Source organism: Haliotis asinina, chromosome 9 (genome assembly GCF_037392515.1).
Source record: "Haliotis asinina isolate JCU_RB_2024 chromosome 9, JCU_Hal_asi_v2, whole genome shotgun sequence".
In the NCBI taxonomy this organism is placed as follows: Eukaryota; Metazoa; Mollusca; class Gastropoda; order Lepetellida; family Haliotidae; genus Haliotis; species Haliotis asinina.
In genome coordinates, this window is record NC_090288.1 from 30,445,565 (window position 1) to 30,465,317 (window position 19,753).

Consider the following 19,753-nt stretch of genomic DNA (forward strand, 5'->3'; position numbering starts at 1 on the left):
AGCCGATCTATCGAGTATAAGTCACGTCTTAAAGCGTAGGAAATCAGTCAATAAATTTGGATTTATTTGTTCAATTCTGACATTAATGATACTTGGTATTATGAAAACAGAACGTGTCGATTGCCTATGATGTTTTAATGTGTAAGTTTGCCAGTCTAGACTAACATTGCACGACCTGGACTGTTAGCGATCTTCAGTAACCCATGCTTGTAATAAGCGACTAACGGGATCGGGCGGTGAGGCTCGCTTACTTATATTGGTTGGCACATTTAATCCAATCCTTGTCTCGTAGATTGATGCTCACGCTGTTGATCATTTGATTATCTGGCCCAGTCTTGATTATTTACAGACCGCCCCCATACCACTGAGCCATAAGTTAGGGTTTAATAAATATTAACTCCACTGAACTTGAAGTTGAAGAGCATGGTTAACTTCGACACAATCTGGAGTTGTAACTAAGGCGTAATTATTGAGGGAGTCTACGCCGTTTTGTCACAGCGGGGAACCCCAGAAATGGGCTCCATTCATTATACCCATGTGGGAAATCGAACGCTTTAACCACTAGATCTCGTGACGAGCGAACGCTTTAACCACTAGGCTACCCATACACTCAAATAAAGGTGTAAAGTAAGTGAGAGAGAAAATAAGGAGTGGTGAGAGGTAGGTGGCCTTTGTACTTGTAATGTGACGTAATGTTACATTATATTACAAAACAAGGCATAATTACATTACATCGCAGTGTATTATTTTACACTAGATAATATTAACACCCCTCCCGAGAATATGGGTTCTGTTGGTGCACGTGATATTCTGAATAATTTTGACTTTATATACACAGTGGGGTGTTTGTGGAGGGTCAGTCTTTACAGTAGCTGTACTATGGCTGACGTACAAGATCAATAAACAAAATGAACAGTTTAGCAGCTACATCACAGTAACGTAAAATGACCTCGTTAGCCCTGTAGAACAGGTTACTGAATGCATATTATTAATCAAACATGATCAAATTATTGACAAAAGCTTGATCACACCTTGTGGGAACCACCGTACCATTAATGTTAGTAAACGATGATACATTCTGCGGAGGTGAGCGATAATCGTTGACTTTTTACGTCGAATCCATGTACGGTGTAGAACCTGGACCTTAGGCTGGACTTTCCCACCGTCCTCTCCGCGCTTGGACGTGTGTGGACATTCCACTAACCGATTTCCTGAAATTAGGCAAAGTAAGTCGACATATTATCTGAGTTGTTGGTCAGCTATCGGATAATAAAAGGAGTGAAACTGTAACATACATGTATACTTATCTGCAAGTGTCCAAACAGATAAGAAGGCTTTAGAGAGCTTGGTGCAGCAGTCCCGGGACTTTTCCAACACAATGCGATCGTTCTTCTTGTTACTTTGTCTAGCCACTAACAGCCTGTAAGTTGCTCTTGTTACTACTTGCCATTGCTAAAACGCATCATTTATAACGGTAGATCGTGTTAGGACTTTTTGTACAAAAAACAACACAGAAAATCTATTAAAACTAAGATGTACAGAAAACCCTTTAACATGTTCAGGAAAGTGATTGCATATCTTTTAATTACCAGTACAGAAGAGCATATCAACCCAGTGCAAAAGGGTGAATGACAAGAGTAAAGTCTGTGATCCAAGATAGATAGTTTACCATTTCTTACATATGTTTCCAACAGCGAAAATAATGGAAGCAAAAAATTGACTGTACCCCTGCCGCTCATATCTACATATGTTGTTTGCCTACACTTAAACCTTGTTAATCCAGACCGAACCATACCCACTGAAACGTCGCAGTGGGTGTGCAGTGATTTCAAACTGTATTTAGATTTAACTTTGGTTGTAGTAATTTCTGTGAAACACAACTGTATTCGGATTTAACTTTTGGTTATATTAATTTCCCTGACTCCCGAACGCCACTGTATTGAGATTTTTCTTTGGTTACAGTAATTTCCCTGACTCCCGAACACCACTGTATTCAAATTTAGTTTGGTTACAGTAATTTCCCGGATTCTCCAACTAATGGGAATTCATTTTTCATAAGAAATAGAAACACCATGCTGTCACAAACATGTTCAGACCATAACGATCAACCCACCATACAGCTGGAATATTGCTGGAATAGTGCTCCATAAAACACAACTCAACTCATAACGATCTACAGCTCGACTGGTGATGATGAATGTTTCGAGGGGTTTCAACAAAACCCTTGGGTGGATAGCAGTTTCATTTGGAAGGGGTCCCATGCATGGTGTACAGGTTATATCAAATGCATGTTGGTTCCAGAGTCTTGCGTGGTAAATCTTTTCTCTCACGAATTCGTTTGGAAAATCATCTTTTCATATTTAAAGTCGTAAACAGACCGTGGTAATGTGCGCTACGCATCATTTAACGTATTATTTCCACACATAAGTTAATGTTCTTGCGAACGCATATTACATAATTTACATGACCATATATACGTACAGTGTCCATTTACGTGAGTATAATAGGAGCATGTGAACGGTCACAACGGTTGAATCTGTGCTCAGTGGAAGAAAACATATGGTTCGCATAATCTTCTTCACAAATTTTGCATTTTGAATCAGCTGACCAGATTCGCTGACGTAGCCCATTGTACGTCACCGTGTTCCGATGACGTGGATTTTTGTTGAGCTGCTTTCGGCACCGCATTTCATTAACTGGTCTCGGCGCGATTACGTCGCATCTACCCTTGCCTGTTCTGTTCATTCTGAAGTCATAATCGTCGCCGCGAGGATAGCTTTGAGGCAAAAACGTTCGTTAGTAAAACGCATGCGTTCAAGTCTCAGTTTATGAAGCACATATCTGTAGTTCTCCTGTCATCCTGTCGAGGATTTACCCAAGATAAACATATCCCAATGAAGATTCAGAAGAATGTTCAGCAACCCATCCTTGTCGTAAGAGGCGACTAACGGGATAGGGTGTTCAGGTGCATTCACTTAGTTGACACATGCCGTTGTATCTCATTGTATCCCATATGCGTAGATTGATAATCAGAATGTTAATCAATGGATTGTCTGGTCCAGACTAACAGGCCATTGCCGTACATCTCCAGTGAGGTGTAAAACAAAATCAAGCACAAACAAAAAAGCCCACTCCAAAGAAATAAACACAATCGCCATCCCAACAACTCCCCCAGACCCCTCCCCCCCTAAAACATACTATTAATAAATGAACAAAACATACCAAAAAACCCCACCCAACAAAAAACCAAACAATAACAAAAAAAGCAAAACAACAAAAAACAAAAGCAAAACAACTACAAAAAAAAAACCCATCTAGACGACCAAGTTAAGATGTAATAGTGATTGAGTAAGCTTGTTCATCGTAACTATGTTTCATGTTTTTCACATTTTCAATCAATTGATGCACAAGGCCACTGGAGGCAGCATGCCCAAGTGACTGTCACTACAACGGTCGCTGCCAAACCAACACCTGTCATTGTTATGCTGGCTTCCAAGGAGCGGACTGCAGCACTGACTGTGGATGTCAAGGCCATGGCACATGCGCACATGGTGAGATGATAATATACTGATAGTAGGTCATTACACGGAGAAGTTTTACAAACTTTAACCCATTTATGAGACACGTTATGAAACACACAGTGACTAAAGTGTGAATGATAATAACCTGAAGAACATATGCTACCAACTAACCCTCATCAGTCATTTCCCCTTCATATTATATGTTATAGAATATTTTAAGGTGTATTCAACTGAATATGTTTAAACAATCTCATGTTCTTTTAACTCGGTTTATTTAAATAATATATACATTTCGTATCCTTTGTGTGCATTGCGAGTTGCAGGAAATCTCCATCAACCTATATGCTAATCGCAAAGTTGCCTCAGCCCGTTGTCTCAGTGTTGGTAAAATGTTGTTTCTGAATAATGTTACTCAATGCTCATAATCTCAATCACTTTTTTATTTGGTTCGAATGTGATCGTTTATTCATCATATAGCTAGATTATTGCTGACCACGGAGTGAAACAACAAATACTAAAGCAAAAACCCACCGTAGATTGTGGGTTATTTCAAGTGAAATTTCGGGTTGAGTTGGTCTTCAGCAACCCATGATTACGCAATAGGCGATTAACGGGATCGGGTGATCAGGCACGCATACTTGGTTGACACATGTTATCGTATCCCAGTTGCGTAGTACGATGCTCACGCTATCACCACTGGTTTGTCAGGAGCAGAGTTGATTATTACCCCATACGGATGAATGATTTCAACAAGTGACAACCAAAGAAATAAACAAACACAAAACTGTCTGTTTCTGTGTAAATATGTCCCTGTTAGCTGTGAGATTGATACTAAAACCATGTCGTTACATTTGATTGTGATTGCAGTCATATAACGACCTTACTGTAAATATGGTATCCACATGACGACTGAAGTCGACAATGTCAGCTTACTTACCATTCCATGTTTCTCTGATTTCAAGACGGTACCTGTCAGTGTGAGACAGGCTGGAGGTGGAACGGGGCTCAGAGGAAGTGTGTATGGGATTGTCATTGCCAGAACGGTAGGTAAAGGTTATCAAATGCTTTCCCATAGAATTTTAATAAATCCAGGCTGTCGACAACCTTGTTCATACGGTCTTGCTTTTAAACTAATGTGAAGAACTGAAATTCTGACTAGCTTAGTCAACTCGTCTTCCGAGGACAGGAAGCTAAACCCTAGATCTGAACTTGAAAACATATGTATTTGATTTGGGCATCCAATCATACTTATTTGATTCGGGCGTCCAGTCATACTTATTTGAATCGGGCGTCCAGTCATACTTATTTGATTCGGGCATCCAATCGTACTTATTTGATTTGGGCATCCAATCATACTTATTTGATTCGGGCGTCCAGTCATACTTATTTGATTCGGGCATCCAATCATACTTATTTGATTCGGGCATCCAGTCAAACTGATTTGATTCGGATCAGAAGTGATATTACATGTATCATATCAGTGAATATATGTTACAGTCAGATTCTAAAATCTGTCATTTTGTGAAATGACTAGGAGGGTCAACCATGTTGTTTAATAACAATCAATATACTTCAGTCATTTTATGAAATTTCACTTAATAACGTAATCTACAAAAGTGGATTACAATTACAACATCACTTATTGTCACTAACAGTTAAAACTATTGTGGCAGCAACTGTTGCATTTCAGTTTTGCTTTTAAACATTAGCACCTGGTTGTTTGACGCTTGCTGTGTCCAGAGCACCCACACCTCACGACCCCCTGTCCACCACACATAGATGAAATGAAACTACCTTCGGGCTTTTTCCGTACAGAAAGCTAACATGCCTTGTTATAACCGGAATACAGTTCATTGTTCGGGGAGATGGGGGTTGGGGGTTGGGGGTGCATACCCTTGAGAAGGGGTTGCGGGGTGCACAAACTCATTTTCAGCCGTTTTCACGGACCCCTCTCAGCATCCGCCTATAGTATTCCGGCAATCCGGATGTCGACCTTGTGTAAGCGCAAACGGGCACGGAGGCGAAAATAGTCTATTTCCATGAATAGTTAATTCTGGATTGCCAAACAACTCCTAGGAATTTCCAAAGAGAAGATCCCATGTCCCGTGGGCAAAACAGCCATTCAGTCATTCCCTTTGTAAAAATATTTCGGTATTGAAACTTGCTGATCTTTTAGCACGGAAATTTCAACTCCGTTTTAAATAGCTTAGCGACGTTTTAACGTTCGACGTTGCTGCCATTTTCATACTTTGAAAAGCGTTTTACTACGCGCGATTTGATTGGTTTGCCACGATTCATGGCAATAATGGCGTAGCATACAGGTACGAGTCTTCTTTTGCTTGTCTGTTTTTAACAAGTGAAAAAATGAGGTTCCTACTTGTAGGCATCGCAACGAACAACATAGCGCTAACAGGCAATGAACCGAGTTAAACTGAAAGTAGACGTTTTGTGATTGGTTTACGTAACATGAACTGTCCAGTCGTAAGTAGTTTAACATAATTTTCACAACACATTAAACACCTCATAGTGGAGATTGGAGAACCTGTCTGATATCATAAAATATTCACTGCTATGGGTAAAAATATCCACGAGACCACAAGACAGGCTACTTTTGAAATTTGACCGTCCGAGATGAAAACAGACCGTTTCGGGCGGACAACAGGCGGGAATTTTAAACGTTCACGCCATACCATACAGAATACAGTCAAATACACCAACAATGTATATGTCATGCACCTACAGTGTACATGCATCTGTCAACAGGTAAAGGCTGCATCGGGCCCGGGGAGTGCGGCTGCACCCACACGTGTAAATATGGCGCCTGTCGTAACGGTCAGTGCGTGTGCTGGGAGGGCTACAAGGGCGAGGACTGCTCCCACTACGATGCCAGCATGTGAGTTGGATTACAGAATGGTCAAATGTGTCCGGTACAAAACCGTTCTTCAACCACTGTAATTTCTTTTGGAGAATTTGATTCTGCACATATTACGAACGTAGATATGCTGATAAAATCTAACAGAAATCAAATCAGAATAGACCGTTTAATGATTAAGTGATTTTCTAGGCCACACAGTTTACAAGTGTATTTAGGGAGCTCAATGATCATCCGGGTTAGAATTGGTCATGTTTGTCATAAGAGGTGACTGACGGGATTGGGTGGTCAGGCTCACTAACTGGGCTGACGCATGTCATCGTAACCCGATTGCGCTGCGATCGATGCTCATGCTGTTGATCACATGATTGTCCGATTAAGACTCGATTATATATCGCTGAAATATTGCTCAGTGCGGCCTTAAACAACAAACCAAAAGGAAATTTCTCAAGCTGAACCGCTCAAGTGCTCGAAGGGTCCTTAAATACCCAAATGGTCACTGTTATATCATTAATTTGTATTTCTCCGTGCAGAGTTGCACCCCATGGGTGTCTGAGGATGCGTGGTTTTGTCTGCTGATGCTGTACTACAAAGAAACCTTAGTGTTTCAGTGTTTCGCCAGTCGTATGTCTATGTTACGATATGGGAGTTACGATCGTCGTGGCGCTGAGGTCGCTTTGCACTCTCAAGAACCTCTGTGTGTTCACAACTTTGTATTCTCGTGCACCAAGCGCAAGCTATTTGTTACACACCATACTAGAGAAGAGTTCTAAACTGTTTTTCATGTTTTTCATTGCCTAAAAATTCAATTCACGAGAGTTATATCTTCACGTCCAGTCACCTTACCTCCGGGGATCTGAACAAATGCTGAGGCGACGATTATATATGAAATCGCCAGATTCGCCTCTTGTTTTGAAGACCCGTGAAGGTTCCGGGGTAGAATAGGCCTTCAGCAACCCATGCTTGCCACAAAGAGCGACTGTGTTTGTCGTAAGAGGCGACTAACGGGATCGGGTGGTCAGGCTCGCTGACTTGGTTGACACATGTCATCGGTTCCCAATTGCGCATATCGATGCTCATGTTGTTGGTCACTGGATTGTCTGGTCCAGACTCGATTATTTACATATATAGCTGGAATATTGCTGAGTGCGGCGTAAAACTAAACTCACTCACTCACTCCTGTTTTGAAATGTCAAGCTGGAGTAATAACACAGCGTCTAAAGTGTTAACTCGTCATGTAAGCGTCCCGGTTTCGATTCTCACATTGACACAGTGTATGTGGCTGTATTTGGTTCCACCCTATGTGACAGCGCTGAAGCCGTGTTCATACATAGTGTAAACCCACTAACTCACTCACTCACTCAAACGTCCTCGCAGCATGATGAGCCATGGCGTGTCAGTGGGGATCAACCTCGCCGACAACGACTACTTCAGCCCCGAGCTAAACTTTGTGGACATCCACAAGCAGTCCCAGAGCTGGCTGACACAGAGGGTGGGAAGCAACGCGTGGGACACTAAGGAGCAGAGCCAAATCCATTGGAGATCTGACGGGTACCCAGCCAGTCTGCAACGTAAGGTCATTTGAAGAACATTAAGGGGAAGTAACTGACGACATACGCTCTTCCTCTTCTACAGCCTAGTGCATTCAGTGGACGTTTACGACTGCTTGTACTAGTCAACATTACGATTTCATTAATTTTTATTTTTTTGTTTAACTATAGTGATGACTCACGTCGATGAGACGTAAGACGCAACTCAATTGAACTCAGTGAAATCCTATGCTGAGTTTAACATGGGCACCGAATTCAAACTCATAACCAAACAATATTTAATTCATCTATCGCTATGCTGCACAATGCGATTTAGAAAGTTTCCAAATGCAGCATCAAAAAAATTATTATATTTTGGACTACACTTTCTTAGTTAAGTACAGATTCTAGTACTACTGTTGGGTTGAGTCCCATCCTGGATTCGAACCCACATCCTCTTGCTCTGTCGCTAGGTGAGATAACTCTGCGTACCACCTTTTACCGTTCTATTTTTGTGTTATGTCATGGTCAGAAGATCGAACCTATAAAAACCCGAAGAATCAATAAAAATCATTTGGCATATGATCCCGATTATTGTTGTTTACCATCTGTTTCAGCCAATCAGAAGTTGGTTCAACTTCAAATGAGAGGCTTTGCTTCTCACGAACCCTCTGGGCAATACACAATCCTATATGATGGCGAAGGGGAGGTAGATGTGGGACTTTCAGAACACCACACAGTTCATGATGGGAAAGGTAACATGCATTGATTAAAGAATAACCACAACCAGCACTACAAACACGTGTCATGCTTCCCCTAGTGAAGTTGATGGGTTAGCGTCCGCTTGTAACGCCGAACACCCGGGTTCGATTCCCCTCATGGATACAATGTGTAAAGCCCATTTCTGGTGCCTTGCTGGTGTATTGTGAATAGTAAAACCATACTCACACACTCACTCACTAATGACTAAATGCAGAGTTACGCCCTTTTGCATTGCCAGGTTCCGCACACGTTTTACTCTGATTGTGGTAATTGCCATCCTGATATTCGTTGTTTGCATCTAACCGCTAGTGCACACGTCACGCTAGTACAAAACTGACTCATAGAGAGCAAGGTTAGAACTGATCTTAAGCTTTATCTATGATAGTCATGGTTTTGATCACTGGATTGTCTTGTCACGACTGGATTATTTACACAATATTGCTGAACGCAACGTTAAACAACAAGGCAACAAACAAACATACAATGTTCGATGCACCTGGTAACCTTCATTAGCCAGATTTAGAAATATCCGATGTATACTTGTACCGCCCTGGCTCTCCCAATACATTATGATAGGACATCTTACTTATAGCTGGAGTGATACTTGTCCAAAAAGAACACATTCTGATTGACAGTAGAGATTGTAACTCCCACCGTGTCACTTTGGCATTGTCTAAAACCATGACAAAAGCAATTTCGAAGATTAATTTTTGGGTTATATCTCATATACCTTGTCAACTGTTCATTTCTCATTAGGGGCGGTTAGGTAGCCTAGTGTTTGCGCACGTGTAGGAGATGACCTGGTTTCGATTTCACAGACAGGTACAATGTGCGACACAACGGCTGGTATCCACTGAACGGCTGGGATGTTACTGAAATGCTGATAGAAGTCGCGTAAAATCATATTCAATTTATTTAGTGTTAAGGATAGCGACAATTACTGAACTGGGAATCACCTCCATACTTCGATTTTCTAGGCAGGTTAGTGGTCAACATTCCCAAACTCGGCGATGGGGGTTTCACAATAGTGGTTCTGAGGACGAATCCCAGGAACCCAATCCACAACATCCGGGTACTTCCTCCAGGATACGAGTATTTGTACAAGAGGTTTCCCTTTCATCCAGTGTTCCTAGAGAACCTCAAAAGATTCTCGGAGATCAGGTTCATGGACTTCATGAAGACCAACGGACATCAGGTAAACAAATGCAGAAATGCATTATATGTGATATTTGGAATTCTACCATGACTTTAGGAGATACTGGCTTGTGGGTCAAAGTCATTAAAAGGTATATAATAACATTATATACCCCTGATTTTCCAACTCCATGTGATTTTTTAAAATCGTAACAAGCGTTCGGATTTAAATCAAATTTAGAACTGCTATAATTTGTTTATATACCTCTGATTTTCCAACACAGTATGTTTATCTCCTAATTACACCTTTTCTTAAATATGTAACTTTTGAACGTGCTAATGTTATACGCGGATTTCATCATAGGCTATAATCAATCAAAGATTGTCTTGAAACAGCTGGAGAACAAGACAATGTTAATTCACCCACTCACTCGCTCACTCGCTCACTCACTCACTCATTTCACGTTCCAGCCCGAGCCGACGACCTGGGTGACACGTCGTAAGACCGACTACTACTCACAACAGGGTCCGTACGGGGCTGCTGTAGAGTATATGATACACCTGGCAAACACTCTTGGAGCCAACCCCTGGTTCAACATGCCTCATGCGGCAGATGACGATTACATCAGGAACTTTGCACAACTTGTAAAGAAGGATCTCAGGCCTGATCTGAAGGTAGGATTTCTGCTTTGCTGAAAGAACTTGGATGGGTAGTCAAACCTTTGCACTACTTGAAAAAGGATCTAAGGCCTATCTTTAAGGTAGGTTTTAATGAAAGAACGCGTAGTTGTAGAAGCCGAGTGGATTTCTTCCTTTGTGTCTACGCTGGGAATCCATGTCAACTGCAGCACGGTGTTTCATAACGAAAAAGGAAATTATTCTGGTGCCCACGGAGTACATCTGATGTTTACTCTGGTGTCCATGGAAAACATTTTGTGTACATTCATCATGTACATATCCTATCTTTTTTCATGTGTACATAGAGTACATCATGTGTTTCTCCAAGTGTACATCGAATACATCATGTGTTTGTCCAGGCGTATACATAGCATATTGTGTTTATCCAGGTGTATACATGATAGCATATTGTGTTTATCCAGGTGTACATCGAATACTCTAACGAAGTGTGGAACCCCATTTTCCGTCAACACGTCTATGCTATGGAGCAGGGTAAGAAGCTGAATCTAGACCCAGCTAACTGGAAGGCGGGGATGAAGTTCTACAGCAAGAGGGCCGCGCAGGTGGCCGACATATGGCGTCAGGTAATAACTGAAGTCAAGTCCAAATTATGTAAACCCGACGTGCACAGAAGCGGGAAAAGACTGATATGTAAAGTGCATCTCTTTGGCGGCTTTGTGAAATTGTTTTCACTTATTATAATCACACCTTCGTATGTTGTTTTGAAGCTGAAAAAAAGAAAAAGCAAATAACAAATGTGGCTTTTGACGTCATTTAGAAGTGATATGTATAAAGGCGAAAATATATTGATGTCGACTTCCTTATTTTGACAAACATGACGTTTCGGAGTGTATTCTTACTCCCTCATCAGGTGGATGAAAGATCAGGAAGCTGATACTTATATATGTATATGTGAAACAACAACAACACAGGAAGCGAAGCTAGTAGGAAATTTGCGCTGATTGGCAATGGAGAAATAGACGCCAAGGACCAATGAGTTTAGACAATCAGTACTAAATAACTGTAAGGTGTTTCTGTAAACCTAATAGACCAAGTGCTGCAATTTCATCCTCCGAACCCAATTGTTTTCAGCTTCAACTACATTTTGGATGAACACGACCATTGAGTCAAAATGTCAAAACTGTTTGCATTGTCGGAACTATGACCATTCCAGCTTATCTTAATGAACTCCCTGTGGTTATCCAGGTGTACGGGTCCCTCAGCTCCAGGCTATATCCAGTGTTCTCCTGGCAGACCGGGTTCCAGGACTACTTTAAACAGGCGGTCGATGCTGTGGGCAGCAAGATCAGCAACTTCAAGGCTCTCGCCATCACAGGGTACTTCTCGTGTAACAAAGTAGCCGACGACCACGTGAGTACATAATAGAGACCTTATGATGTTGTGAATGTTTGGACAGACTAGCACGTGACCAAACTAAGAGGAGCTGGCTACGCCCTCTTGGTTAGAATGATGAGCCGATCTCCTTATTTGGGCCTCTTCCAAAGGCGATAGAGTCTCAGATAACAAACCTTTTGTTTGTTGTGTAACGCCTATAGTCTGTAAACCTACATATACCTCAAGGGTATAGGTTTCGATAGATCTCCATGATTATACCCAGTATGCATCTACGGCCCCATAATTTTATTATCTCCCTTGGCTGACTCCGCATTCTCAAAGTAGCCAATCAGATAAGCCGAGCTTGCCAGTGTCCACAGAAATAGCGTTCGTAGGTGCGAGGGTTTGTTCAGTGCAACTCACATTTGGGGGAAATCATACAGAAAGAAGTCATAGATCCGAAAATTAAAATAATATCCTTCTACCTCTTACAGATGACCTTGTGTTGCCATTTCTAATCGGGTAGATTAAAAAGAAAGAGTAAAAGGAGTTCGAACACAACCCCACCCCAATCCCCACCCCCAACATGACTTATGACCACATTGAAGTTTTTTTGTCTGTGTAGGCGGTGCTTAATAATTGGTCATGTGTAATATAGAGGTCATTGCTCAAGCACTGTTTTTGTGAGAGGCGTGAACTATTTCATGTACGTAAGAAATGGATATTCCCCAGGGAGCTGAGATGATCCACATGTCGATGGCCCAGATACAACAGTACTGCAAGAACGAGCTTCCTACCATGCAGAAGTCCTTCCAGTACTTCATGGATTTAGCCAAGGTAGTGTCATGGATCAGATCGTATTGTCGATCACACCGCAGCTCATGTCCACGATCATACTGATACCAGTTGTCTGAACGATATGAACATACAGATAGTCCTCCAACAGTTTTTAATTGTCTCTATGTTTAAAATGTGGTTGGGTGTCTTTATAAAATTGGTAAACAATGATGTTTTAGATATAGTGTCCCTCGGATAGGTGTGAGTGAGTGCGAATGGGATTACGCCGCCTTTAGCCATGCTCCAGCAATACACACACACACACACACACACACACACACACACACACACAGAGAGAGAGAGAGAGAGAGAGAGAGAGAGAGAGAGAGAGAGAGAGAGAGATACATTCATTGTCGGATCCGTTAATCAGATGTAATTTAATATAACTTTATGGAAATAAATCGCCTTCCATCTCATTCCAGCGAGTGAGTTTACATTTGTCCCGCTTTTAGCAATATACCAGCAAATGTCACAGCTGGAGACGTTCAGAAATGAGCTTCACACATTGTATCCATGTAAGAATCGAACCCGAACTCATAGGCGTAATCAGTCGCTGACACCATCCATATCTTCATAACTGAAGATTATCTGATTAATCTTTTCCACAGACGCACCACTTGCAGTTGGTGATGTACGAAGGAGGGCCGTCAGTGATGCAGAATAAGGTATTCAACGGCGCTGCTTCTAACCAAGCCATCACAGACAAGGCTATCGCCTTCAACAGGGACAGCCATATTGAGCAGCCCATTACAGATGTCATGAATCTTTGGTATAGTACCGTCACCCAGGATACCAGCAATAAATACCCTGGTAGGTACCTTACAACTGAGTGGATGTTGTTTCAAGATGAGTATTTCGTGAGTTTGGTTTTACGTTGATTTTAGCAATATTCCAACAATATCACGACGAGAGACACTTGAAGTGGACTTCACACATTATACCCATGTGGGGAATAGAACCCGGGTCTTCGGCGTGACGAGCGAACGCTTTGACCACAAGGCTAACCCCAGTTCTCATCCCAGACCATCATCAGAGTACACTAGTTATAGCAGGGGCTGCTGATACATCAACACTCAACCAGTACTGCCATTCACTACAATAGTGAATTGGCAAACAAATGCATCTTTACCCAGGTCCTTCTTGTATTCCCAAGTGATTTTTTATATATATAGACAGAAACGAATGAATGAACGCTGGAAAATTCAAGCGCTCCTTTAATACTTTGCAGTTTTAATCAACGGCATTGAGAAGTGCTGTAGGAGAGTAAATAAAGGAACACTGCCATAAAGGGTGTTATTTGTTTCCCTCAGAATGTATTTATGACATGAAAACATACTTCCTTGTATTTGGGGACAAGGCAGCATTTGCAGCCAGATCCCCTGCAGACACTGATTAGAACAGCTCCCCATCTGTCCGTGCGTGTTTTGTTGGTTTGTTGTTTTACGCCGCATATTCCAGACGACGATCTGTAAGTAACCGACGCTGGACCACACAGTCAAGTGATCAACAGTATGAGCATCAATTTACGCAGCTGGGATATGCTGACTAGTGTCAGACATGTCGGCGAACCTGACCAACCGATCCCATCGGTTGACTTATACTCGTGCTTGTGAATATTTCCATCTACTAGAGCAGCTGGGATATGCTGACTAGTGTCAGACATGTCGGCGAACCTGACCAACCGATCCCATCGGTTGACTTATACTCCGTGCTTGTGAATATTTCCGTCTACTAGAGCAGCTGGGATATGCTGACTAGTGTCAGACATGTCGGCGAACCTGACCAACCGATCCCATCGGTTGACTTATAATCCGTGCTTGTGAATAGATACGTTGACATTGTAGGTTGCATGAAAAGATGGGACGTTGAAATATTATCCGCTGGGAGCGGTTGGGTAGCTTAGAGGTTAAAGTGTTTGCTCATATCACTCAGAATCCAGGTTCGATTCCCCAATGTGTGAAGCCCATTTCTGGTGTCCTCCGTCGTGATATTGCTGGAATATTGGTAAAGGCGACGTAAAACTGAATTCATTCATTAGCTCACTTTTAACCAACGGTATTATAAGTCCGTATTTTCATGGCCTTCTTCCTGACGCTGAAAAAAAACACAATGAGACGTTACACCATACTCAAAATTAGTTAAAGACACCCTTATCTTACTGGCATATCAGATAAACAGTAGAGATGACACAACTTTATAGATGATCAACTTCTTTACTTTGGTTTGTTGTTCCATGCCTCGCTCAGCAATATTCAAACTATATGGCGACTATTTTGACAATGGCAACGATTCGGTATAATATTATATTCTTTTACCGTTTTCAAGCATACCGAAACGTGTCAAAATAAAGAAGTCAATCATCCACAAAGTTTTGCCATCCCTATACAACCAAATTCTTAAATGCAACAAATTGTAGTAATGAAAGAGTCGAATGGCCCTCAATGTGTCAGCGTTATAGATAAACAATGAATTAACTACAACCTTCATGGCGTAAATAGAAAGATGCTGACAACGACTCTTCTTCAGGCGGCCTGTTTAACTACTTCTCCTACACGTCCACCCCCAGCAAGTACGGCAGCTGGGGCATTCTTGAATACACTGGCCAGGACCCCAACACCGTCCCCAAGTTCAGAGCCGTACAGAAGTTCATAACTGACCACTACAAGAATAACGTTCTCGGGCCAAAGTGCAGCTTTGTTCAAAATGGGGCTCTGGCCTATGGGTGTTTTCAACATACACCTGGAAACTTCCAGTGTGGCCAGACTAGCGACAATGGCAGAACGTGGAGTGTAAGCCTCAATTCCAAATTATTCCGAAAGATACATGTTCATCCAGTGTGCCAATGAGTAATCAGAAATGTCACCAACGTTAACGCGTCATCTAGTGTAGGGTGAAATAGGTTTGAGATGCGTCATATGAGCTGTGGTCTTCAAACGATAATTCGACACATATTCGAAGGTCACAAAGATTTTGAGTTGACAAGTAGTCACTTTGAACGAAAAATATATGAAAACACACAAATGTTTTGCTGTGTCTGTGAGTACATTGTAAAGAGGATTGACTTTTACACAGATCCTATCCGTGGTATTGTGCATTTGTCATAGCACTGGAGCCAATCCTATTCTGAGGGAAGAGCTGTTTTGAGTTACGAGATGTTGTTCACATCATTGTGCTGATAGAGCTTCACGTGACCTTACGGTATTTAGTAATTCCGGTGGCTAGGATTCGTACATTTTCGAATGGTCTCATGGTTGTTAGTTAACAGAAAGGAATAACAACTTTCCAATTTTACCATCCCATCTGTCAGCTATTACGACTGTCAACAGTTGTGACAACTAAGCATGTTTGTACATTTGGTCTAGGTTTGAAACGATTATCTTTGGCACTCGCGGAATTCGGAACCGAAACTGGTTCTTGAATGAACAACTGTCACGGGAAATCTGGTAAGGGAAGTAAGCTGGGACCCCGTTTTGAATATCGCGCCCAGGGACACAGGAACCAGATAATACCGGAAGTAGCGCCGGAAGTAGCGCCGGTGGTTTAAGAAGATAACATAAGATAGTACTTTACTACCCGTGAGGGAAGTTTGTGTTCATCAGAGGTATGCGACCTATATATGAAAAAAAACCCGAGATTGTCACTTTAACATCGGTTTACGACATAAATACTCTTTTCAATGTTGACCCAGTCTTCATATTGTTTACCTAAAGCGACCTTAGCAGTGCGACTCATATCTCATCACTAGTGGTACTGATAAGAAATCTTAGAAAATATGACGAGACGTAATCGACGAATCTTACAATTCCGACCTCCACGCTAGTATGCTCTAACATTATTCTCATTGTTTGCAGAAGCATTCGAACAAATATACATGTTGGTGTTTTTCAGTATGATATTAAACTACTACAATACCTTTGTAGACCTACCCATCTGTGGGCCAGAAGCACATGGAGTACATGGTCCTTGACGGATTCGACCCTCAGACTCGTCACCTGTATATCCGCCACGTGAATACCCTCGGAGCCAACACGTACCATGTGTACAACACCCGGACACGGTCATGGTCGACGTGAGTTTAATGTTGCTAGTAATGTTTAGTCGTTATATTCAGATCACTTAAAGATCTCCTACGACAAGTTGTCAGATTCAGTTAAACAAAGACTGATTATGACACAAATTTTTCGCAGGGCATGTTTCAAGACGGATAACAAATTTTGTCTTCGTAGGACACGTTTTTTTTATGGTTACGCTCGATAAGGTATGTTAAATAGGAATTCCGCTCATATGACACATTGCTGAAGATGTTTCTACTACTCGAATAACTGAAATGGGTAAAGGTATGTTCTCACTTTGCAACTTTTAAAAACTTGTCGCATGCAAAGTTGTAACGTCAGATCACCCATTTCGTAAGGATGTAAAATCTCATACAACTAGCTGAAGGCGAGTGTTCAAAAATAGGAATTGTCCTAATTCTTACTGAAAGTGACAGGCTCTCGACCAGTCACATCGTTTGCATGTGAGTTCACCTCAGAGTGACGTCACATTGTTTTGACTTCATGTCGGAGACACGATAGTCTGTTTCACAGTCCTTGGACAACATTATTGTCCCTTTCGGCCCTTTGCTGAAGAGAAAGCCCTAAATGAATCAAGTCTTGGTTAGCTCAGGTTCTGAATCTCCATTCTTACAAGGGTTCGGATGGAATAATTTGTGTTTATCAAAAGTATTTATTGGTCGACAGACATGACTGAAGGAGTTTGATGTTACCAGAACAGAAACTGAACGTTGTTTCAACTGAGAATCCAGTTGCGAACCTACGCCGACTTAAACTCTGGTTTCTCTGATTGTGTGTTGGCCTCTGTATAGAGGCTTTTAACGTTCTAGTACCTGAGAGGCAGCTTGGGTTTTCCTGGGTAATGGGCCTCAGATTGTTAGCGCCCCCTTCGTCATGCGGAATTCAGTACGTTACAAAATATGCCCTTACTACATCTGCAGTGACTGCAATTTATGAGGAGACTTTCAACCCCGCGTCTTTTCTTCACTTGACAAATGCAAGGCCGTGACCATTTTTATTGTTACTACATGTCGCATACTACAAGCTGTCAGGACAAGTCCTTGAGAACGTGGATATGTAGATATTCTTCATTATATTGAATTATTGCTGAAAATGTAATGCGTAAATAGGGAGAAATCTTTACAGGTTTAATCATGAAAACATAATTTCAAGAGTACGTAACCGCATTCTCTATTTATTTCAGACAAAACAACTTTGCCTACTATCAACAAGAGTCATCTCCGACTGTTTTACCAAGAATGCCCAACGGTGTCTACGGGGGCCTGAACGCTCATGCCAGTTGTTAGAATTGTTTCTACTCAAAAATCACTAGAAAAAAAAAACAAAACAAAAAGCAGCAACAACAACAACAAAAAACAAATAAAAACAACAACAAAAAACCCGAGGGGATCATATTTCTTGAAATACAACTAATATACCATTTGTTTGTATGTGTACCCATCCAGACTGACGCGGGTTCTATTTCAAAGTGGTCGACTCATTGCTATAGCACAGCAAAAGCTCATTCTCATTTAATATTGTCCTTTTTCAAAGAAACATATTTCATTCGTAGAATGTTCGGTAAAAAGTGATATATTTAATATAGTTTTATATTGGTGTTAAGGGTCTAAAGTTAAGGCCGTGCCCTCCACTGGGGCTTAAGTAACCGCAGTTGTTCCGAAAACCATCTTATTCAAGTCACTGTTTCTAGTTTTGCAACCCGTGAAGGTCCCGGGGTAGAATAGGCCTTCAGCAATTCATGCTTGCCATAAAATGTGACTATGCTTGTCGCAAGAGCGACAAACGGGATCGAATGGTCAGACTCGCTGACTTGGTTGACACGTCATCGGTTCCCCATTGTGCAGATCGATGCTCAAGCTGTTGATGACTGGACTGTATGGTCCACACTTGATTATTTACAGACCGCCGCCATATAGCTGGAATATTGCTGAGTGCGGCATAAAACTAAACTCACTCACTCGCATTTCAGTACATACACTCCGGGGAACTAGTTTTGCAACAATCACTAGTATTTAAGAGAAATCTATAAATCCCGTGGGAATCGTGAAGGCAGTAAAGGTACCGTAGGTTCCAATGGTGACCTTGACCTTGTTGGTGATTTACCGCTCCACTGGCTCTGTTTTCATAATTTAACAGTCATATACTGTATTTCTCTGCGACTAGTTCAGACCAGAATGTGATACATTGCTTGTTAGTGACAGTTGATAAGGTAGAGTAGCAGTACAGTTTGTTCGAGTTACAATATTGTTCAATATTGCCGGTATGAGTTTCAGTTATAACAGCAAATTCATGAATCTTAGACTTAACTGTTTCGGTTGTGATGACAAAAATGATTAAATTAGGGCATATTATGAGTCATGTTATAGCTACATGGTATTGTAGTTGTCATATCTGACTGTATTACTCCAAAGGGGCATTAATGAGATCATTATTGAACCTGGTGTGTCTGTATTGTCATGCCATGAAAAAAGACTTTTGGTATTGTTTTCGCATCGGAATCAAATGTGTGTGCTATTCTTCAGCCAGCGGTTAACCGATTCAGATTTCAGAAGACAATTTCCTGCAATAACGCGTTACTGTTCATTTGGTTGCAAACATACAAACAACTGCTGTGTGTGACACAGAACAGTAAGGTTAACGAATGAATGACTTTGTCTGTTTGTGTCAGTTATGTAGAGTCTATGCAATTATCAATCATAAAAGGAATTGTATCTTCAGAGAGCACAGCACAACATGCAGAATTTCAGATTAAAACTGTCATTAGGGACGTTTAATGTTATTTCCTTAATATGGGGCTCTATCATCAGGGACACATACATTGGAATACATGAGAATGTCATACATATACAATAATATTTGTGCAAGATTCTGATCACTGGTTCGTTCTGGTCTTTTATTGAACGAACGTGGAATGGGATAGTTGTTGCAACCATTTTTTATATTATCATAAAAGATTTACGTGATTTGTATAGTTTGACCCTTCAACAGTTCCTGACACATGAGACACCCCTC

General features: G+C 41.4%; 1 protein-coding gene across 1 annotated transcript; it reads left to right on the forward strand.

Moving 5' to 3' along the window:
- The first annotated feature begins 1,303 nt into the window (after nucleotides 1-1,303).
- Nucleotides 1,304-18,074, forward strand: LOC137296365 (uncharacterized). Its single transcript, XM_067828148.1, has 15 exons — nucleotides 1,304-1,422; nucleotides 3,412-3,551; nucleotides 4,484-4,564; nucleotides 6,285-6,414; nucleotides 7,771-7,964; nucleotides 8,540-8,677; nucleotides 9,662-9,879; nucleotides 10,290-10,493; nucleotides 10,919-11,080; nucleotides 11,703-11,867; nucleotides 12,564-12,668; nucleotides 13,277-13,478; nucleotides 15,195-15,457; nucleotides 16,589-16,737; nucleotides 17,925-18,074. The coding sequence occupies exons 1-15, from the start codon at nucleotides 1,379-1,381 to the stop codon at nucleotides 18,025-18,027; spliced, it is 2,298 nt and encodes a 765-aa protein (XP_067684249.1). The 5' UTR covers nucleotides 1,304-1,378; the 3' UTR covers nucleotides 18,028-18,074.
- The last annotated feature ends 1,679 nt before the right edge of the window (nucleotides 18,075-19,753 follow it).

Coding starts and splice junctions, on each gene's coding strand:
- LOC137296365 (XM_067828148.1), top strand. CDS start 1,379: ATGCGATCGTTCTTCTTGTTACTTTGTCTAGCCACTAACAGCCT. Junction 11,081..11,702: donor TGGCCGACATATGGCGTCAG/GTAATAACTGAA, acceptor GTGGTTATCCAG/GTGTACGGGTCCCTCAGCTC. Junction 13,479..15,194: donor TACCAGCAATAAATACCCTG/GTAGGTACCTTA, acceptor ACTCTTCTTCAG/GCGGCCTGTTTAACTACTTC.